This window comes from Sorex fumeus, unplaced genomic scaffold (genome assembly GCF_029834395.1).
Source record: "Sorex fumeus unplaced genomic scaffold, SorFum_2.1 ptg000018l, whole genome shotgun sequence".
In the NCBI taxonomy this organism is placed as follows: Eukaryota; Metazoa; Chordata; class Mammalia; order Eulipotyphla; family Soricidae; genus Sorex; species Sorex fumeus.
In genome coordinates, this window is record NW_026606075.1 from 18,759,759 (window position 1) to 18,784,187 (window position 24,429).

Below are 24,429 nucleotides of genomic sequence, written 5' to 3' on the forward strand. Positions count from 1 at the left end.
TCCTTCCTTATTTAGTTTTTCTATAATGATGGTGGGGGCTAGGGGGTACCAAATCTGGCTGTGCTCAGGACTTAGTCCTGACTCTGTGCTCAGGGATCACTCCTGGTGAGTTCAGGGGACAATATAGGGTGCTAAGGATAAAACTCCCATAAGCCAGGTGCAAGCCAAGTGCTGTTCACTATGCCCACTGTACTATCACTTAGGCCCTCACTTTCCTTGATTTAGGAAGCTCAAATTATTTCATAAAAAGTGAAAGCACCCAATATAAATGAACTTACGCACAAAATCAAAATAAAATACCATGAAAAAATAAGTGAGTATTCCACTTAATAAAAAACAAAGAACATTCTCACAGGAAGAACTCTCAAATATCAGTTAATAGTTAAACTGGATTAGAATCTCAGCTCTTTAACTCTTTGGATTGGAATATCAGCTCTTCAAGCAAGTTCTCTTTCTTTCTATACTTCAAATCTTCCAGATGTAAACCAGTGATAATAGTAGTATTTATTCAATAGGAGCACTGTTAGATGCAAATGAAATAATGCATCACAGAAACATAATAAAGACTCTGGTGGCACTTAGATAAGTGCTTAAATAATTATAAATGTGTTGTAGTTGTGGTGATGGTGATGTTCCAGTGATTACTAGCAGTTAGTGAAACCCTAAGAAGTTAGTTACAGGACAGAAAAGAACAGTTGTACGAAACATAGAAGGAAGATGAGTAGATTATCTTAATGCTATTAATTTTCAATAATATTATAAATATCAGTCACAGCAGTAGCATTTGTCCTAAGTATTTTCGGAGCAGTCCTCTTTACAACTATGATAAAAAGAATACTTTTAGGGCTGGAAATATCACAACGGTAAAATTTCTGGCACTATACAGTATCCTCAGCCTTTCTTGCACTGTCTCTCTGGACCGGTGGCTAAGAATCACTGGTGGAGCCCTAAGTCTTCTGTGCAACAATTAAAAGAACTCATCTCCAAAATACTCTAAAAACCATCTTCAGAATTCCTATGTGTTAGAAGGTTTAATATGCTCATTGATTCATGTTACACTCAGAGAATATCAAATTCTAAAGATTACGATCCTTTGTCATATTCAGCACATGACCACTTAAAACAGGGGTATGCAGGAATTATTCTGAGAAAATGCGTTCTTTAGTTAGCTCCTCTTTTTTTTTCCCAGTTCATTTAAATATGAGTCAAAACCATTTAAATTAGGAATTCTTGAGACCAGAGTGATAACAAATCTGGGAAGGCACTTGCCTTGCATGAATGGGCTCTGTTTTGATTCCTACATTCATTTAACATACTCCTTGCAAGAGTAATTCCTGAGCAGCACTGGATATGACAAAAAAAAAAAAATCCAGTTCACAATTGTGCCCCAGAAAATCAAGTACCTAGGAATCAGCTTAACTAAGGAAGTAAAGGACCTGTACAAAGAAAACTACAAAACGCTACTTCAGGAAATAAAAGAGGACATGAGGAAATGGAAAGATATCCCCTGCTCATGGGTCGGGAGACTTAACATTGTCAAAATGGCAATACTACCGAAAGCATTGTATAAATTCAATGCAATCCCTATAAGGATACCCATGACATTCTTCAAAGAAATGGAGCAAACACTCCTGAAATTTATATGGAACAATAAGCCCCCACGAATAGCTAAAGCAATTCTTGGGAAAAAGAAAATGGGAGGAATCAACCTCCCTAACTTCAAACTCTACTACAAAGCAGTAATAATTAAAACAGCATGGTACTGGAACAAAGGCAGAACTGCAGACCAATGGAACAGGGTTGAATACACTGACATCTCCCCTCAATCATATGATCATCTAATCTTTGATAAAGGTGCAAGTAATGTGAAGTGGAGTAAGGAAAGCCTCTTCAATAAATTTTGTTGGCATCATTGGACGGCTACATGCAAAAAAATAGGCTCAGAACTCTGCCTAACACCATGTACAAAAGTAAGATCAAAATGGATTAAAGACCTCAACATCAGACCAGAAACCATAAGGTACATTGAAGATAAAGTTGGCAAAACCCTCCATGATATTGAAGCTAATGGTATCTTCAAAGATGCCACGCCACTGGCTGAGCAAGTGAAAACAGAGATAGATAAATGGGACTATCTTAAACTAAGAAGCTTCTGCACCTCCAAAGAAACAGTGACCAAAATACAAAGACAGTCTACAGAATGGGAAAGGATATTCGCCGAATACACATCTGACAAGGGGCTGATATCCAGGATATACAAAATACTGGTTAAACTCCACAAGAAGAAAACATCCAACCCCATCCAAAAATGGGGCAATGAAATGAACAGAAACGTTCTCAAAGAAGAAATCCGAATGGCAAAAAAGCACATGAGAAAATGCTCTACATCATTAATCATCAGGGAGATGCAGATCAAAACCACAATGAGATACCATCTCACACCTCAGAGACTGGCCCACATTCAAAAGAACAAAAGCAACCAATGCTGGCGTGGATGTGGCGAGAAAGGGACACTCCTTCACTGTTGGTGGGAATGTCCACTGGTTCAGCCCTTCTGGACAACAGTATGGACGATTCTCAAAAAATTAGAAATTGAGCTCCCATTTGATCCAGCAATACCACTCCGGGGAATATATCCCAGAGAGGCAAAAATGTATAGTCGAAGTGACATCTGCACTTGTTTGTTCATTGCAGCACTCTTTACAATAGCCAGAAACTGGAAGAAACCTGAATGCCCAAGAACAGATGCCTGGTTAAAGAAACTTTGGTACATCTACACAATGGAGTACTATGTAGCTGTTAGAAAAGATGAAGTCATGAAATTTACATACAAGTGGTACAATATGGAAAGTATCATGCTAAGCGAAATGAGTCAGAAAGAGAGGGATAGACATAGAAAGATTGCATTCATCTGGGGGATATAAAGTAACAAAGTATGAGATTAATACCCAAGAATAGCTGAGATCAGCACCAGGATGATTACTCCATAACTTAGAGGCCAGCCGGGTATCCTAGAGGAAAGGGCAGTTCAGATAGAGAAGGGAGCACCAAATAAAGGATGTTTGGAGGATCCTCCCAGGAGGGGAGATGCATGTCGAAAGTAGACTATGGACTGAACATGTTTGCCACTCAATGCCTCTTTTGCAGACCACAACACCCAAACGGAGAGACAGAACACAGGGGATTGCCCTGCCACAGAGACAGGGGGGGATGGGGGGATGGGGGTGGGAGGGATATTATCCATGGTGGTGAAAAACGGGCACTGGTGGAGGGATGGGTATCTGATCATTGTATAATTGAAACCCAAGCACAAAAAATTGTAAATCTACAACTGTAAAAAAAAAAAAATTTGGAATTCCAAAAAAAAAAAAACCCACCAAAAAACAGGAATTCTTACATGGCACATGGCTGTATGGAATAATATTAACTGAAAAAGCATACAGGGTTTTATAATTTGAGAGATGTATCATAGTTTATATCATTTTCTTTTTTTTTCTGTGGAGGTTGGTGGGTTTGGGTTATATGGGAATTCTCAAGGGACCACATGCAGTTCCATCAGGGATTAAACTAAGGCCAGCTTTATGCAAGGCCAGTGCCTTTTTATACCTTTTAATACCTCTCCAATCCCACATTCCATTCCACTATTCATTATGTGCATTTCCATAAAAACTATGCTTTTCAAATCTAAAGCAATTAAAGCAATTAATATACAGAGAAAGTAAGCTAAGTCAGAGAGGATGACAAATATTATATGTTATCATTTTTATGTAGCATCCAAAAAAGACCAAACTCATGAAGAACAGAGTACAACGGTGTACCTGGGAGAGGAGGCTGTAAAGTATAAAATCTTGTACAAAGTAGATAAATAAGACCTAGAAATATACTAAAAGCCTAATTATTATAAATAAAAATATTATATTATAGGTCTAGAAAAAATAGCTCAAAGGGTTTTGCATGGAGACTTGCATTTAATCACAAGGAACAATCACTGTGTGAAAAACCAGGAAAAATCCCTGTGTGAAAAACTAGGAGTAATGTGCCCACCCCAACCCACCCTCACCAAACATAGCTAGGTATGTCTAATGTCTAACTCTCTCCCACCCTAAAATATGAATATATTCTTGAAAACTTCACTTTCTGACACTATAGGCTAGTGATGGCAATGGTTATAAGCACCAGTAGTGTGTATTAGTTCCAGCTAATTGTTATACCAAGTCACTGAAATATAATATATCTGTCAGAAATTTAAAAGCATCTCTGATGAGATCTGATTTTGGGGTCTCCAGAAATCTGCGGTAGATGCAAAGAAATCTAAAAGGCTACTTTCACTTAGGTTGGAGTTTGTCTGACATTTCCCTGTTAATGGTTCCATCTGTAATACAAAATGGTGACTTTGAAGAGCTGGACTTAAGTAGCATTTCAGGGCTCCAAAAAGGAACCAGGCAAAAACTTCAGCACTTAGCCTTGAAAACCACATGGCATTATATCGCTTCCACTAGATAAGAAGCCCCGGATCCATTTCCAGCTTCAAAGAAAAGAAAGCGACTACAACGAGCGATAGAGTTGGTTTTAGGCAGAGCTTGGGAGTTAGAAATGCCTATAGACGAGGAAACCTCGAAACAGAAATTATGGACTTGAAAATGTAGGGAATACAATTTAGCCAGTTATCCTCAGTAGAAATATGTACATTCTTTAATATTTTCTTAACAAGTTATCCTGAATCTTGCTTATTATAAGACAACTTCTATATTAATAAGATTTCTCTTCTCTAAAGAGAAAAAGGTTCTTATTCTATTACATTGGAGGCTATTTTCTTAGTGTTAAAAAATTTCTGAGGTTTTGAGGCTGGAGCAATAGCACAGCAGGTAAGGTGTTTGCCTTACACTGGGCCGACCCGGGTTCGATTCCCAGCATCTCATATGGTCCCCTGAGCATCTCCAAGGATAATTCCTGAGTACAGGGCCAGGAGTAACCCCTGTACATCGCTGGGTGTGACCCAAAAAGAAAAAAAAATAGTGGTTTTTATAATATCCCAAAAAGATGCAAAATGTGATATTGTTAGTGAAAGAAATGCTTTCTCATTCTTCCTTCTATGTCGCCAACAGAAATATGGATAAACTTGCAAGACCTTCATTATCTCATTTGAAAAATCCAATAGACTTGAACTAGAAGCCTCAAACATATATTAGATCAAGATTTTAAATTATAACAATGTCATTCCTCAAAAAGGATGCTTTCTTATAAGAGTCAATATTTGTTAGGTATGCTAGCACTCCAGTATATTTTATACTTTTGCTCTTTTTTTTATACTTTTATGACAGATTTTATACTAAGGTTTTTTTTTTATTTAGAATTTACAAATAAATGCACCTAATAAAGAGAGAGGATAAGATTAAGGGTATAATCTGTGATGCTAAAACTGAATTTCTGAGTAATCTCTTTGGCAGTACATGTTGTTATCCTCTCTGTGAGTAGACATTCACTGTTCGAAGCAACAAGCTCTTTGATACTTAGAAATCTTGGATTCTGCTCTATTTTTAAAGCCACTATATCAGTATTCATCAACAGTTTAACATAGTCTCTCATTTATACTCAAATAGGCTATTCTATAATCACACTTTCAGAAACCAACTAAGAAGTCTAAATTACTGATAGCAGCTGTTTACACAGGGATCTTCCATTTACTAAGAAACAGAACTAATTAATGTGTTAAAACTCAGGACCAAAATTATGCAAGGAAGTAGTAAAAGATATTATTTTTAAATGGATATTCACCTTAAGTATGAAGCTTAAAAAAGGCAAAACATTCTAGAATAATTTTTCTTTATGTTGCTAGTAAAGCTAATTTAACTGATCTCTAAGTATAGTCAAAATCTATTAAAAGAAATAATTTTGATTCAAAACTTATTTTAAAAAACTTATTAAAATAATTAAGATGAGTGATGGGAAATTGGATATTAAAAAGTCTTGTGATAACTAATTTGGAGCTAATTAAGCATGTTTTCAAAATGTTTTACAAGACAGATCCTATTCCTATGAATAAATCCCATTTTTCTACTAAATATCCAAGTGTAGTTTGAACTATGTTAGGACTAAAGACAGGTTTTGTAATAATTGCTAAAATTCTTAGACTATTCACATAACAAACTAAAAACTTTTCATCTATAATACCACTTTTATCAAACTTTTAAACAGTTATAAAATAACCAAAAGAAAAGAAGTATAATCACAAATTTCTTTTTAGGTTATACCAGATATTCTTGGGGCAAACAGCACTAGGATATAATGCTAGAACTTTCTGGAAATCTATAGAAATTATAGAGATGCTATAGAATTATATAGATACTATAGAAATTACACTTCTATCTTTGTAGCACTGTAGCACTGTTCTTCCATCGTTGTTCATTGATTTGCTTGAGCGGGTACTAGTAATGTCTCTATTGTGAGGCTACTTGTTACTGTTTTTGGCATATCAAATACGCCATGGGAAGCTTGCCAGGCTCTGCCTTGTGGGTAGGATACTCTCAGTAGCTTGCTGGGCTCTCTCAGAGGGACAGAGGAATAGAACCCAGGTTGGCCATGTGCAAGGCAAATGCCCTACCTGCTGTGCTATTAGCTCATTCTATTTTTGTAATAGTACAACGTTTCTGTATTCAGGGGGCCTACTTCAGTTTGAAGATTACCCACAGCTTAGCTAACAAATCAACGAGAAAATCATTAATTGATCTTCATCCAAAGAAATAGTTTTCTGGAGACAATCTTGTCTTTCAGAATCTATAATAATTCACCAGTTTTTAGGAAATGCTTAATCACTTAATCACTTAACTTCCCGTTAGTCGTCGATTTGCTCGAGCGGGCGCCAGTAACATCTCCATTTGTCCCTGTCGCGTGCTAGTGTAGCCCAATGGCATCTGTTCACTCTGGGAACATGAAGAGCCTCAAATCGATCGTTCATGATCTTGATGAAGAAGTCTGATCATCTGGTAGGTGGGCGGCCACACGGTCTTTTGACATCCCATGGAATCCAGTCCGTAACAGCTCTAGTCCAGCGGTCGTCTTGACTACCTCCACTAGCCAGCCGCCGCCACACTCCAGGATGCTTTCCGGACCCGCGTGGCAGCTCCGGCCGAGACTCATGCACGACTGAAGACCCACAGAACAAGATCAGCGGAACTCTCTGAGACCTTGGACTCCAGGCTCAGTGGACCCAGGGCCAGAGATTCTCTCCTTGCTCTCACCAACCACAGGTGACAAAGGGATTCTAATCAGGAGTCCCACCCTACCCTGCACTGTCAGCTTCCACCAACCATCCAGGGATCGGACTGCGCACAGAAGACCCACCCTACCCCTACCGGGACCAGATAAATACCCCACTGGCAGACACTAGGGACACTGCCTCCACTACCCAGCCGCCACCACACTCCAAGATGCTTTCCGGACCCGCATCCCATATGGTTCCCCGAGCACCGCCAGGAGTGATTACTGAGTGCATGAGCCAGCAGTAACCCCTGAGCATCGCCGGTATGACCCAAAAAGAAAAAAAAATAAATAAAAATAATAATTACTAGATATAATAAAGTCAGGCTGGAGTGATACCACAGCAGTAGGGCGTTTGCTTGTGTGCAGCCAGACCACTGAGCTGAGTTTGAATCCCCCGCCCCTCTTGGAGAGTCCGCCGAGCTACTGAGAGTATCTCGCCCACATGGCAAAGCCTGGCAAGCTACCCATGATGTATTCAATATGCCAAACACAGTAACAGAAAGTCTCATGATGGAGATGTAACTGGGCCCGCTCGAGCAAGCAAATCGATGAACAACGGGAGGACCGTGACCATGAATAAAGTCAGTTTGAAAATAATTAGTTTTAATTAGAACCCACTAATAAGATTAGGTTCCAAGAGAGGGAGGTCTGCTTCCATAAGATATAAATAAATCTTGAAAAAATTCACCAGGACTAAAAAATCTACCGTGAACTTAATTTGAGAATAAGTAATGCATGGGTTCTTTAAGCCGTCAACTGCCTTTCTCTTGTCTTTTAATCCTTCACTCTACTGCAATTCACTTCCTGAATTGAGGGAAGGTCTCATTTGATAATTTGCAGCATTCCAGATGACACCAAGGACCCAAACCTTACCTCTACGTAGGTAAGCTCTCAAAAATTAAAGGCATCTAGCATTCTAAAAATTGGTTATATTCAGCATGAAGGCATCTTGCTAATTATAATGTATCCTTTTAACAAGAAATGGTTTATGTTGCACATGTGTGGGCATGTTTGCTTGTTCTGTTGTTTCTATTAGCTGCATATTTTATAATGTTAACCTTTAACATAAAGCAGTTCTATTTTGGGGATTTTTCACTGAAAATTCATTTTTTTATTTGGTTTATTATCTTTAGAGGTTTAAGCCCCAGTGAGATACTTTACAAAAATGAAAAATAATGTATTTATTTTACCTGAAGTCAACACAGGGTGATTAGGCACATTTTCACTTTCCTCATCAGTACTTTCATCATAAATTGATTCCATGTCTGCATTCATTTGACCACCCGTAGCAGTTTCCCTAGGAACAGAAAGTTAGCATTATTCTTCATTCTTCAACCTCGGCTAGGTAAAAATTCATAGGCAGATAATTAAGAAATATTCTGGGGAACAAACATACAATGCATGATTGAGGTGAAACCCTTTTAAAGGCCTTTTGCTTATTTGCCTTTCCTGTGGCATTCAGGGACCAGCACCTGGGTTAATTCCTATAATACTGGCCCTCAGTATGGCACAGAGAGGGTTTTGCTGTGCAGGTGGCCCCCAGGACTACACACTCCTTGGTGTTAGGAGAGGCAGACAGTGCTGGGGTTCAAACTCAGCACCTCAAAGCATGCAAGATATGTGCTCTAACCCTCTGAGCTATCTCCCCAGTTCTAATGTGAAATTAGGTATTTGTTTGTGTTGAGTCCACATCCAGTATTCCTCAGGGTTTACTCCTGCCTCTGTGCAGAGAATTTAGCATTTTATTATCTCAAAGCAGTTTGCCTTCATTTGATCTCCCTCAAATTCATATTCTTATGAAGAAAAAGGCCAGAGTGCTTAAAAAATTTACTCCAAATAACAGAACCAGCTGACATTAAGTGACATAGTCTTTATATTATACCACAGGTAAACCCAATAAATCACTGTCACTGTTCTCCCGTTTTTCATCAATTTGCTCGAGCGGGTCCAGTAACATCTCCACTGTGACAATTGTTACTGTGTTTGGCATAGCGAATATGTCAGAGTAGCTTGCCAGTCTTTGCCCTGTGGGCGAGGTACGCTCGGTAGCTTGCCGGGCTCTCCAAGAATGGCGGAGGAATCGAACTCGGGTTGGCCATGTTGACCACTTGCAAGGCAAACGCCCTACCCGCTGTGCTATCGCTGCAGCCCTGCAACTGCTAATGCCCACGATAATTTTCAAAAATTGTTTCATACACATAACACCTCTGATTCGTCATTAAAAATCAAGTACAAAAATTCAACCTCAGAGCCACTAAAGTCAACCATGGCTTAGACATTAAGATTTCAAATGTGAAATCAGATACATGGCTCAGTGGTAGAGAACATGTGACATATGTGGAAGACCTGGGTCTGATCATTGACACTAAAAGTGGTAATGATGATGAAATAATGATAATGAAATAAAATCTAAGTATTATACATGACTCCAATTCTACAGTTCTGCAAAAATTTTAATAAAAGTTTTAATTATGAGAACTTTTAGTCTAACATTTACACAATATTTAGGTTATTGTTTAAAATGAAATCTGATAAGTCCTGAGCACTGTTGACTATGATCCCAAAACCAAACCAAAGAAAGAAAGAGAATAGGATTGGCAACTGGGCAGACATGGAAAGATTATGTGGAGAATTCTCAAGTCGATGCTCTATCCATATTTTAAGGCAAAATATACAACTTTAGATTATCAAATCTCATATTACTAAAAAATTGTTGCACAGCTGTGTGTTTTGATAAAATTCTACTTAATTTTATGCATCTCCCAACTGAAAATATAAAGGTCACGATACCTCTTATGTTCGACGTTTTTCTCTAGTTCTTGAGTTTCACTTAACAATTTATGTAAGCTTCTGATTTTGGCTTTCTTCTCATTTAGCACAAGAATAAATCGTGTATAAAGATCATTCTCCACAGATTCCTTAGCATTCACACATTTTTCAAATCTAAAATTTAAAACAAATATACAAGGTGATGCATATTTTTATTAGTGTATAATTCCACTTAATAGGGGAAATAAATTTCAAATACTTAATAGAAAATTACAGTTATAAAAATTCTCCCTGTATTATCTGAAACAAGATACAGATTCAATGAAGTCCCTATCAAAATCTCAATGTAATTCTTGACAGAAATGTAAAAAAAAAAGACAAAATGTATATAAAGTACAAAGGATTCCAAATAGAAACAAAGCTTTCAAGAAAAACAACATATCATGTTCATCATACTCACACTATACTACAAAAAAAAAAACAGTAAAAAAAGCAGCCTGTTACCAAAATAAAAATAGAGATCAATGATAGAAAGTTGTGAATCCAGAAAAAAAATAAACATACACATAAAACTAATGTATAAGGAAGAGCATAAAATGGGGGAAAGAGAGTTTCCTCAGTAAACAATAAAAAAACTGGTCAGTCACATGCAAAAAAAAATATATATATATGTAGACCACTATCTCATACCAAAAATTAATTCAAAACTGATCAAATATTTAGATGGAAATCCTGAGCTGTAAAGTGCACAGAGAAAAACACAGTTGATAACTCCACAGAAATGTGCCTTAGAGATATTTTTGGAAATTGCACTCCAGAAGTAAGGGAACCAAAGCAAAAGTAACTAAATGAGCTAACAAATCAAAGAGGCTAAAAAAAAAAAATAAAATAAAAAAAATAAACTTGCATCAAAATAAAAGGGTAGCCTACTAAAGGGGGAAATATTTTCATATCTTATGTCTAGCCAGGATTCAATCCAAAAATGACAAATATTTTATCTAACTGAACATAAAAATTTCAAATAACCAAGTTTTTTAAATGGACAGAAATAGGGACGTGTGGCCCCAAAGTCAACAAAAAATGTTCTAAAAATAAGAAAAGCTTAATCATAATCATCTTCTTCACCTACTCCAAATAGAAACATCTCCAAAACTCCAAGTCAACAAATACACAAAAAGATATGCTTATCATCACATATTACAGAAGCATAAAACAGTGATAATACATCACACCATATACATTTTTAATTACACTTTAAATAATACATTTACAATAATGCTTACATTTATAGTATTGATGCACAAAGTACTGTATAACACTACCAGAGCGCCCTAACCCCTCTCCTGTATTTATGTCACATCTGGTCTGCTTCTCATGCCTGCTCCACCCCCAGCCCCATGACTCCCCACTCTGTTTGTTTTTAAATTTTGTAATCCAAGGCCAAGGGTTTGTCTTTGTTCAATACTATCTATTCCCCTTTTTTCCCCCTATGTTTAAGAGATGAGATTATTCTGCATTTAATTTCCCTCTTATTTATCACAGTATTATGCATTCCAATTCCACTGACACTGTAGCAAATTATGTGATTTCAAACTTGTCTTACAGTTACACAATATTTCTGTATATACAACACAACTTCTTTATCCTTTCATCTGTAATCGAACATTTGGGCTATTTCCATATCCTGGTTATTTTACTAAGTGCTAAAATAAACATAGGTGTCCACATATCTGCCTGAATCAACGATTTTGTGTTTTCGGAAATAAATGAAATTTACTTCAAATCCACCAATTAATAGTTTAAAGAGAAAACAAGCATAACAAAGTTTTGAATATAAGAACATTTGAGGTCACTAGGTGGGAAGAGAAAAGGATTTAAAAGATCGATAACAAGAGACCAAATGTATAGAAAAAGAACTTTTAAGGGAAATCCAAAAACAGTATTTCCTGATTTTCAATAATGTACAGCTAAAATTTATAAATGTCAGATTCTACTTCAATTAAAGTTAAAATACAAAAATATTTCAATATACTTATTCCTGTGGTTTTAGTTTTACATAATAGCTTGCTTATCAAGTAACAAACATTCGTTGATTTGCTATGCACAGAAAATGGATTAAAACTGCAAACTGAGAGGCTGGAGCGACAGCACAGACGGTAGGGCCTTTGCCTTTCATGCGGCCAACCCAAGTTCGATTCCCAGCATCTGATATGGTCCCCTGAGCACTGCCAGGAGTAATTCCTGAGTGCATGAGCCAGGAGTAAGCCCTGTGCATCCTCCGGTGTGACCGGAGACGCAAAACAAACAACAAAAGAAAAAACAAAACACTGCAAACTGAAACAAAAAAGCTTTCAGGTGAGCCACTAGGGCCGGGAGAGTGCTTGCCTTGCACACGGCCAAGCTGATTCATTCCTCCGCACCCATGAGGTCTCTGTAGCACCGCTGGGTGTGACCCCTGAGCGCAGAGCCCAGAGAAAGCCCCACCCACAAACACGTACGGCCCCAAAGTCAACAAAAAAAGTTCTAAAAATAAGAAAAGCTTAAACGTAATCATCTTCTCCACCTACTCCAACTACTGTTTCCGGAAGCAAACGTTCATGGGAAACTCCAAACTCCAAACCCACACAGTATCGCGAGGCTGCGGCCCGGGTGTGGGTGGGTTCACAGCCCGGAAGTCAAAGGACTCTGGGGCACCTGGCCGGCCTTTTCGTTTGTCTGTCTCTCCTCAGGCTGGTCGGGCGCCGGAAAGGCGACAGAAACTGAAAGTTCCAGAACATCTTACCCATTTTCATGGTTGGAATTGGAGTCGGGACGGGACGGAACGGCAGCTGAGGACCGGGGCTTTTCCGATACTGAATAAAATCCGAGACTTTGGGGTCGTCTGGTAAGAAGACTCTGGGGCCTCTGTAGTAGCCGGGAGGGACGAAAGCTGAAGCACGCCCGTTCCTCAGCGGAGGGGGGGGGGTCCATTTGGCCTTAAAGAACCTCCCCACTGAAGAAACGGGTGAAAGGCAACGAGCATTTCCTGTGAGGACGGCAGTGAGGACGGGGACTGGGCCTTCATTGAGAAAAGGAACAGTGACGGGTGGAGCGAAGTAGAACCGGAGCGACACGGCGACAGGGCCATGGAAGAAAGAACAATTGCCCTAGAAATCCCCGAGGTTCTGAAGAAGAAACTGGAGGATGACTGTTACTATATCAACAGGAGGAAGCGGCTGGTGAAACTTCCATGCCGGACCAACATTATCTCGATTTTGGAATCGTACGTGAAGCATTTTGCGATCAACGTTGCCTTCTCGGCTAGCGAGACGCCGCGTCCCCATCAGGCCAACGCGCACTCGGGCGTGACTCTGCACTGTGTCCCCGCCGAGAAGAATCAGGGCAGTCGCCCTCGTCACCTGCTCTGCCCGCGAGACCCCACTGTAGGCGGGGCCGGCAGCGTGGACCTTTGTAAGGAGATGGTGGACGGGCTGAGGATAACCTTCGATTACACTCTCCCGCTCGTTCTGCTGTATCCGTACGAACAAGAGCAATATAAAATGGCGACGTTGTCCACAGTTTTTCTTCCGGTGAAGGGAAGCGTCACCGACATGACCAGAAGCTCGGTGGAGCTCTCTCCTAGCCCACCTTTAGCGAATCCGGCGGCCCCACAACCCACGGAGGGGCAGCCAGTGGCCGGGGAGCCCACCACCCCCAAAAGGCGCAAAGCCGAGCCCGAAGCTTTGCTGTCTCTGCGGCGCTCCACACGCCACTCGGTGGGCTGCGACACCCTGTCGGAGAGCGGGGCCTCCCCGCAACCCTTGTGCTGGCAGCAGGACACGGCCGCCCTGCACCTGGAAAAGACGACACCAGTGCAGAGCGGCTCCACCCCACCTGTCCTTCTGACCCTCAGTCAAGAAGGGAGCATTGTGTTTGCTGGCGTGGAAGGCAGATCTCAAGAAATAAATGAAGTACTGACCTGGAAACTTGTGCCTGAAAGTTATCCGCCCAGTGACCAGCCACCTCCTGCCTCTTATATTTATGGAGCACAACACTTGCTGCGGTTATTTGTGAAACTTCCAGAAATTCTTGGAAAGATGTCCCTGCCCGAGAAGAACCTGAAGGCGTTACTGAAGCACTTAGATCTCTTCCTGCGGTTTTTAGCAGAATACCATGATGACTTCTTCCCAGAGTCAGCCTATGTGGCTGCCTGTGAAGTGCACAGTAGCACCAAACCCCCCAGGGCCATGTGCTGATGTGGAGTGGCCTTCTCCAGGTGGTGCTGAGGATCCAATCCAGGGACATATGAAGCATGTACAACCAGCCCGTTGAACTATATCTCTCAAGTTATTTCTGTTTAGGATTACTTCCTAGGTGCCTGAAGGGATGTGACCCTTGTCTTGTATATATTAACTGTAATGCCAGGAAAATAACTAAATTCTCCTAAATTTTAAAAAGCAAAGCACCTATGAAGTTATGCAGAAAGTAGTTTTTTTTTTTTTAGATTTGTAGTTATTTGGGAGCAGTGAGCACATTTTACTGTTATTTGTTAGTACCAACAAGAATTATTTGAGAAAACTCTGTCCAGAAAATTTCAGTTTTGATTAGAAATTGCAAATGTAGTTATAAAATGTCTGAGGAAGTTGATATTGATATTAAAAAAGCAGCTATACATTTGTTAGAGTTCATTTTGTGTAAAACGTTACTTTTACAGATCTTCATATAGCCTATCTTGTTGATTTTACAGTATTAAAAAATTAACCATAACTTTTGTTTCCTCTCTTTTGTTAAAATTACTACTATAGCCACAATGATCTCATTTTGTCATTAAGCAATTAATCTGTTTATCTAGATAATGAATTGCTCTGTGGTAAGAACATGGGTTACTCCCTTTTGATTCTGACCCAGCATCACATAAACATGTACACACTTAAGTATGGGAAAAAAATACCCAACATGAATTTTCTACGAAACATGACCGACTACACACCTTCAATTTTAGGTATATAAAAGAAAAAATAAAATTCCCTATCATTTATTTCTACAAAATTCAAATATACCGATGAACTGTATTGATTTAAATTCTATCTATCTATCTATCTATCTATCTATCTATCTATATGTATCTGTGGTTCCATATAACAGATAAATACATTTACATACAGCATCAACAAATTTGTTATATTTTTATCTATTTATCTAGGGTGCTCAGGAGACCCAGAAGGCCAGAAGGCCTTGACTTTTTAGTCAACTGGGTCATGGTTCAATGCAAAGGCCAAGAATGTGATACTACTCGGGATGTGCAGGATTTTGGGATCTTCAGGGCTGTATGGAGTGGTGTTCAAGGCCTCATATGGTGCTGGGAACTGAACAGGATCAGGTACACGCAAAGTATATGCTCTAACTACTATACTATAATTGGTTCTTAACTCTATTTCAGATATTCAAGTAAAAATTGTTTCATATAAGATATTCTTTTTGATGGACTGGAGCCATAGCACAGCGGGTAAGGCATTTATCTTACAAGCAGCCAACATGGCTGACCTGAGTTCAATTCCTCCGCCCCTCTAGGAGAGCCCGGCAAGCTACCAAGAGTATCTCGCCCGCAGGGCAAAGCCTGGCAAGCTCCCCATGATGTATTTATTCTATATGCCAAACACAGTAACAAGTCTCACAGTGTTACTGGGCCCGCTCAAGCAAATTGATGAACAACAGGAGGACCGTGACCGTGACTTCTTTTTGATGTTATAAATTTCTTCCTAGTCTTCTTTCCACCATTCTGCTTATTTACGTTTTATATGCTTTACACAGATATACCAGTATTTCCTCTCTTTTCTGACCTCTAGTTATATTTAAATATCTGTGTATAGATATATACATGTATATATATGATAGTCAATATAGTAGTAAAAATAAAAATATCCAAACATGATACAAACTTATTAGTGAATGTATTATTCAGTTAAGAAAATTCAAATAATAAGTATATAAATGATTAAAATATGCCGATTAAAAATATATGTACTAGACAGTATAAGGGAAAACAGACAAATATAAAGAGGAACTGCCAAATTGACAATGATAATCTATTTTAGGTAAGGACATTTATATTTTGGATGAAGATGTTGTGTAAACATTCTATACACATTCTATTTTCCTGTAATCTCTAACACAAAAATATATTAAAGATGAATCCAACATACATACCATTAACACATTTAAGTATATAGTAAACTATTCTTTGTTTGTGGGGAGAATCTTACACATAGAGCTCTGCACTGCAGGTGGGATAGTTCTACTTTTGGGCCACAGTGGTATGTATTGCATTGGCCTAGCAATGGCAGAGATCAGGAAGGTTAATCTGGTGCTGGGGCAGGGGAGTTGGAGGGTATGAAAATGGACATGACATGCTGGAGATTAAATATAAGCAAAGTGAAAACCACCCATAAAAAAATACCTTATACAGTAAAGGTAAAGGTAAAGGTAAAGGCCCTCCTGTTGATCGTCGATTTGCTCGAGCGGGCCCAGTAACGTCTCCATTGGAGACTTTGTTGTTACTGTGTTTGGCATATCGAATACTCTCAGTAGCTTGCCGGGCCCTCCGAGAGGGGCGAAGGAATCGAACTCGGGTCGGCCATGTTGGCCACTTGTAAGGCGGACGCCCTACCCGCTGTGCTATCGCTCCAGCCCTACCTTATACAGTATAATTGGTTATATAAATTAGAGGAATAGTACTTAGCAATTTTTCTAATTGTTAAATATTTAATTTCCATAAATCACCTCAGTAATTCTTGACTAAATAATTAAGTGCTTATCAACGACCAAAATAATTTCTGAACCAATAGAAAAATCAACTTTTTGTATATCACAAAAATAAGAGCAGATATCAAAATGAGATATATAATTCGCCTAAAGAAAATCTAAAGAATTAGCATTATGGTTACATTCTCTAAGGTAATATTTACATAATAGGAAATTAAATTGTATAGGCAGTATGTGAGTTAACACTGCTAGGTTTTAGCAAAGCTTTAGGTTTTTGTTGCAATCAAACCTGATTATTAACCTGGATAACATTTCTTAGACAATGCTAAGGAGTGGAGACTGGCAGAGGAAAAGTATTACTTTGAAGTATTCAAGGTGTGAATTTACTATTTCTTACTTATTTTTTAGAACACTTGGAGAACATTATCTTTCTTCAATATTGAACTAAGGGTGAATACTATGTCCCCTTCAAATAGAGCATCGTGATGTACTATGCCTTCTCTATTACTTTGCTTATACCAATACTCCACTTTAGGAATAGGATATGGTTTCCCTTGAACATGTATCTTGCTTGCTTGTCTTTATACTTCTTTGTTTGCTCATTTCCACTCTGGAGAAATTTGTGTTCTATCTCGAACATGTATTTCTCCCACTTTCTTCCCTCACATCTTTCTAAATAAGTTCAATAAAAACTTTATTGCTTAAACAAACAAAAAAAAGAGCAGGACATAAGTCTGGAGAGAGAGTTCATCAGATGAGGTGCTTGCATTAAAGTAATGTGACTTGAGTTTAATGACCTGCACTGTATATGGTTCCCCAAACACCACCAAGCCCAGGATTGCACCTGGGTCAGCTGAGCATTGTCATGAACCAGGTGGCTATAAAAACAAAAACCAAATATAAAAAAAGAAATATATATATACATATATATAATTCATTGCTAAATTTAGTAACACTAGAAGAAAACTTATATACTCCAAGACAAAGCATAAACCTGATGAAATTACAATATCAAAAAGAAAGAATGATGTTCATTTTTTTCAACACTGACTAGGACAACTTTAATAATGTTGTTTAATTAGTAACCAGAACTAAGATATCTAGGAACATGGATAAAAGGAAAATAATTTTTTTAAAAAATTGAAATGGTTTTAAAAAAAACGGCTGAAGAGATATGTGGTCAACTCCAGTTAATCCCTGACATCATATAAGGTTTTCTGAGCATTGCCAGGAGAGACTTCTGAGCTAAAGCTAGGAGTAAGCACGGAATACTGCTGGATGTGGCCCACAAAACAGAAAAGATAAAAGATTAATTTGGACAAATACAGAATGCTCAAAAACACTTGAGAATGAGAATAGAGTACACAAAATTATTTTAAAGAAAAAAGGTCAGAAACAAGGCAATTTTGTGCAGAAATAACACATCCAGATTCAATGTTAATAAAACAATAGATGCATAACATGAGTCTACATTACCTAAAAAGAATTTAATTATTTTATTTATAAGTAGTTCTGACCAAATTTATATCCACATCAAGTCTGCATAGTGAAAAACATTCTATATAGAGCTCAGAGGACAAATAATGCTAAAAAGAAGTGAAAACAAAAGCAGTGGAAATGAGATTAATAAGCCTGAAAGTACCGAAGAAGATGGTGAACAGCTGTTCCTCATCCTCTCTGATGACAAAACAAGAGGAAATGACCTTCAACTATACCATGAAGGACTCAGATTACCAATAGATGGAAGGGAGAATTTTCTGACTGTGACTTTTCTTAGATATTTTAATGGGCAATGGGGGTGGGGGGGGGGGGGGAGTTGAAGCTATCTCCCGAGGTCTTTAAAAATTGGACTGAATTCATCTGTATACAATGTGCTCGTGGTTTGAAGGCAGAGAGAATAAGGACAGGAGCTTTCAAGGTCTCTTTTATTCTAATGATTCCAGGAGTGTCAAATCAATTCATTCAGATGAAAATTGCCTCCAATTAGAGTTTTAATAATTGTTAACTCAGAATAGAGCTGGAAAGTTTTTATTTTGATATCTAAGCACAAACAAAAGACCTACTTAATAACAATAAATTTGAGAGTTGTTTTTCAACTAAAGTAGGAAAAACTAGAGAAATAAATATAGTCAATAACTACAGATTCAGTTATATTTCTAATGTTATTAATTGGAAATCTTTCAAGTAGTTTCATCTAAACTAAACAACTTTAATATGTCACCTATTGGAACGGATTCCATAATTATCTATCAAATTAAAAATAAAGAAAACCTATATATTAAAAATCTACACATAAAATCTCATTCTATTCCTATAAAATTTCCATTCTTCACTTAAACCAAATTTACTCTTTACCATCATTCTGCATAGAAATATCTTTAGAGTTGACTGAGTATAACAGTAATCAATTATTAAATACCTAAATATATGCAAAAATACTCAAAAAATAAAGGCAAATTTCATCCATAATTTTAGGCATATACTACTAACAATTTTGTCTTTTTAGATACCTCTATTTAAATGAGTTTTGCAAAAACAAAAAAAAATGGGATACTACTCATATTTGGTAACATACACTTTCACTTTAACCATACAAATACTTTTCATGTTAAAAATTGGATAAATAGGCACTTGTATTCATATTATATCCTATCTTGTACTTTAGTCTTATTAATAGCTTCTAGGGAAATTCTCAGTGATGTGTCCCCTCCCACTTCACTCATCATGCATACACAGTCTGTAACAATGATGGGGAAGAAATGAATAGAACATGAACAGAATACTGAGAAAGTCAGAGGCTGCCTAGAAAATTGTACTGTGACAGGCCTAAGATGATGACTTTTGTACTAATGATACTCTACTTCCTATGATCTCAATTGCCTTTTTCATTATGTTTATTTCCTAGTTCCAATCTTTTTATTAAGACTTGAAAAGTACTACTGCCTGTATAAGTTAGAACTGTACAAATCGTTTGCACATTTTCTAGTGTATTAAGGCTCTAGAGAAGAAATGCATAAGAAAGCACTCTTGGCCACATTCAAGATGTTTTTGTTGCTCCTTAAAAATTGCCACTTACTCCTTTGATAGGAAAGAAAAGCATATTTGGGAAATAGGCAAAGCTAGTAACTTAACATGGGTATACAAAATTTAAAAAATTCTCTTTCCTTTCAATTTGGAGTGTTATGACAATCTGAAGTCCTTTAAGAGTCTGGTTCAGTGTTTACCAAAAAAAAAATAAATAAATAAATAAAAAATAAAACCCAAATAAACAAAAGTTAAAAAAAATAAAGCAAGGGATAAGATATGTGTTTTTCATATAATAGGAAATCTTATGCCACATTAACAAAAAGGCACTTTCTAGACAGTTCAGAAATAGAAAATCAAGCATCTGTGGCAACATATTCTATGCACTCCTCAGTTTTACACAGCACAGGGTGCGTTTTCTCCAATGTCTTGTCTTTATTCTCTTCTGCATTTCTTTCTTTGACAGTAGTGTTGAATATTGATGAGATAATACCTCTTTCAACCTCTGGCACACTTTTAAAGCAATTTGTTCAAGTACCAAGTACTCAGTCGGCATTTTTGTGGGCAATTTGTGGATCAAATTTCCTATCATCCTGAGCATTCATGAGTTATAAATATAATAGCTTATCATGACCACAGTATAACTTCTATAAACTGATTTAAAACATATATGATATAGAAAGCATGCCAAAACTACAGCTGCATCACAAAACATACTTTCTAGCACAGATATATGATCATGATTTATTACAGCATATATAAAGCAGAAGTTAAAGAGAATAATCACCCATTTATTCTAGATGATTTCCCAATTTTGTCACTTTTGATATAGCCTACTTACCTGTAATTGGGAGTAATATATATTCTGAGCTTAAAAAGAAAAAGATACTTCATAATATAATGACTAAGGAGTTATAAATATATTCAAGGAACATAATTTTATATGTTTTATAATAATAATTATTAATAACTTGATAGCTATGTGATTTCTTTCCCTCTGACCTCATTCTCACACACATATGTTGGTGTTACTGAAGTTCTGATTTTTTCCTGTTTTTTTTTGTGACTAGTGTTCATAAAAATAATCTCAATTACTATTTTTAAAAAAAGATTCTAAGTAGGATAAATCTTATATAGAGAGCTATTGGTTTGAATGAATGGTAAAAAATATTTATGAGAAACCATAGGTAAAGGTAAAGGTAAAGGCCCTCCCGTTGATCATCGATTTGCTCGAGCGGGCCCAGTAACGTCTCCATTGGAGACTTTGTTGTTACTGTGTTTGGCATATCAAATACGTCACGGGGAACTTACTCTCGGTAGCTTGCCGGGCTCTCCGAGAGGGGCGGAGGAATCAAACTCGGGTCGGCATATATAACAATAGTTAAAACATACATTCTACATAACTGTTTCATATGATAGACATGCAAACATGCATATTATACTTTTCTCTGTGGGGACAGAAATGCTGACAACATCTTACTTCCTTTACACATCTTAAGCATATAAGACAAATACATGCTATATCCTGGGTCATCTTAGATTGTGATAACATTGAGAAATTTCAAATTGAGAAAATAAGTGACTTTCCTCATCATTTAAAAAAGAGGAGGTCCAGAGTGGTGGCACAGTGGTATGGAGCTTGTCTTGCATACGGCCAACAAGGGTTTGATCCCCAGTACTCCCTATAGTTCCCCAAATACTACAAGGAGTGATTCCTGAGCACCACTGTGTGTGGGCAAAAAGCAAACAAGCAACAAAATTATAAATAAAAATAAGAGGCAAATCAAGGAAGTCAAAGTTTTCCAAATGTCACCTCCAATTGCCAAGATTACCTCATCTTTTGAAAATGCCAGTATAAATTTTCAATTAGAAAGGAAAATGTCTTTAAGTTACCAAAACAAACATCATTTGTTGCTATTCATATAAAAATTTGAAGTTGTAACCAGTTGGGTTAATTCATATTTTCTATCTTTTTTTGTATTCACTTTTTAATATAATTTAAATTGATCCTTATAAGCATTAACATCCCAAATCTTAATTAATATGAATGGACTCAAACTAGCAGTTCAAATGATTCCAATAGTGTATAAGTTAGCTGGTGAGATCCAAATACTAATAACCTAAAAGTGTCAATATACAAGTAAATAATGACCTGTTTTAGTTACATAATATAAAGTATAAATAGTGAAAGACTTTATTTTAAATATACACTAGTATAAAGGGCTGGAGTGATAGCACAGTTGGTAGGGCATTTGCCTTGCATGTGGACAACCCAGGTTTGATTCCTCTGTCCCTTTGGAGAGCCTGGCAAGCTACTGAATGTATTCTGCCCGTATAGCAGAGCCTGGCAAGCTTCCCTTGGCGTATTCGATATGCCAAAAACAATAACAACAAGTCTCACAATGGAGATGTTATTTGCGCGCGCTCAAGCAAATGGATGAACAACTGGAGGACACTGCTACAGTGCTACAGTGCTAGTATAAAAATCTACAAATTATTAACTTAATGTTACAACATTGAAGATGCAGGTCTCCGGGCTAGAGCTATAGCACAGCGAGAAGGACATTTGCCTTGCAAGCAGCTGAAATGGGTTTGATTCCCAGCATCTCATATGGTCCCCTGAACACAACCAGGTGTAATTCCTGAGTGCAGAGCCAGGAGTTATCTCTGTGCATTGCCAGGTGTGACCCAAAAAAAGAAAAAAAAAAAAGATGCAGCTCTCTTATAATACAGGCTCATTATGTACCCACCGACTTTGAACATCATTCCAATCTCTCAGAAGCCTTTCATTTTCTTTTTGCAGGTGCTCATTTTTGGCTTGATTTTCTGCGATGGTGTCCAGGCAGTCACAAATAAGTTCTCTAATGACATCAGCTGGGCTTGCAACTTTTTCTACGTCAAAGGAGCCAAGTCTGAACTACGAATAAAAAAAATCACAATTGATTTTGAGGCAGTATTAAGACTGAACAGCTCAATTTTAAATATACATAATTTTCTCTGAAGGGACAAAAATGTAAGAAACAAAATAATATATTTACCAAATGTAAATACAGAGTACAAAAAACTGGATAATTTTCTTGCAAAATCTGTTTTATAAAGTCATTTATTAAAATGTATTTATTAAATTTATTAAAATACACTATGTAAGTGTATAGTGTATACTTATACAGTAGTACAGTGGATAGGGCATTTGCCTTGCATGCAGCTGACAGGGTTCAATCCCCAGCATCCCAAATGGTCCCCCATGTATTGCAGGAGTAATTCCTGAGTGCACAGCCAGGAGAAGGTGTGATCCAAAAAGGAAAAAAAAAAAAAAGAAAAAAGAAAAGAAACATAGTTAAAATTTGTTATTTTGAAAAGAATGTTTCTATAAAAATGGCATGTATAGATTGGGAAAATTCAACAGCTGTTGATAAATCAGAAATAAATGCCTATTAGTAAATTTACAAAGAAGATTAAATGTAACCTAAATAGAAACATAATACCATCTGAGTGGCACTTCATAAAAACTACCATTAAGTTCTATTATTTAGGATCATTTGATGTTTAGTCCAACAGTGTGAACTTACCTGGAGGTATCCACCCACTAATTTCCTTTAAACTTTCAGATAGAAAACACTGGTATATATCTTACACAATATTAGATAAATGCAGAAAAAGGGCAATATTTTAATAATGATGATGAGACTGAAAAACAATTATATTCATTGAGAAAGTAAAGGTATGGGGACAGAGACAGCTCAATGGGCTGAGTATATGCTTTACACGTGGGAGGCCCATGTTCAGGCCCCAGCACTTCTTTGCCCCATGCACACTGCAGGAAGTGACCCCTCAACACAGACCGGGTGCAGTTCCAAAGCACTGAACAATGGGCTGAACAATGAAAGATAGGAAAGAAAGAGAAGGCAGGAAAGAAACAAAAGAAAGGAGAGGAAGGGTGGGAGAGAGGAAGGGTAAAATAAGTTAATTAAAATGTAAAGATAATCAAAATATTTTTATCCTTTTATGTATATTTTTCAGTTAAAAGCACACTATGAAGATTGAATAATACTATTTTGATCACATATAAATTCACATGCATTTGAGAGAAGAGTTTTGAAATTCAAGTTGGTCTGTCATAATATCTGATTATTTCTTAATTTCTTCTGTTTCATCCCTTTCTATTTCTTAACAAAAGAAAAAAAAATTATCCTTTACTTCAATAAGTACACCGAACTGTATTTACCTCATAACATGACCTAAATGAATTGATTTGTAAAATAACTATCAAAAAGGGCACTTGAAAAATTCTAAATTTTTTTCATTTATTGAGTTGAAACCAATTTAGATCATTATCATGCCAAATTAATTTTTTAATTTTAAATTTAGGATCAAATGTTCAAACACATATGCAGCTTTTCCAGATAATTAAGTGAATGTTCATTCAAAAAACATATACATTTTATAAGTAAAAAAAGGTATGTACTGAAATTAAGAATTACATTAATTAAAAGTCAATTTGATCATTTACTTTTTGACACTTCCCTCATTGTAAACAGATTCACATGCAAAAATGAAGTCACCTGTATATACTATTTTTTCACTAGTTCTTACCAAGGAGTAAATCTTGTTTTATTTTCAGACAACATATTACAT

General features: G+C 37.1%; 2 protein-coding genes across 3 annotated transcripts in view; one reads left to right on the plus strand and one right to left on the minus strand.

The window, feature by feature from the left end:
* The window catches only part of XRCC4 (X-ray repair cross complementing 4), a 271,341-nt gene that overhangs the window by 147,055 nt on the left and 99,857 nt on the right, over positions 1-24,429 (minus strand). Inside the window, exons 4-6 of one of the 2 annotated variants that reach the window (XM_056112536.1) lie at positions 22,545-22,711; positions 10,051-10,203; positions 8,451-8,557 (exon numbers count right to left, since the gene is read on the minus strand). In XM_056112536.1, coding sequence (XP_055968511.1) covers positions 8,451-8,557; positions 10,051-10,203; positions 22,545-22,711 — 427 coding nt within the window. The remainder of the gene's footprint in view (positions 1-8,450; positions 8,558-10,050; positions 10,204-22,544; positions 22,712-24,429) is intronic. The other variant, XM_056112537.1, reaches the window with a different exon arrangement.
* Positions 13,155-14,264, plus strand: LOC130021630 (male-specific lethal 3 homolog). Its single transcript, XM_056112405.1, has one exon. The coding sequence runs from the start codon at positions 13,155-13,157 to the stop codon at positions 14,262-14,264; it is 1,110 nt and encodes a 369-aa protein (XP_055968380.1).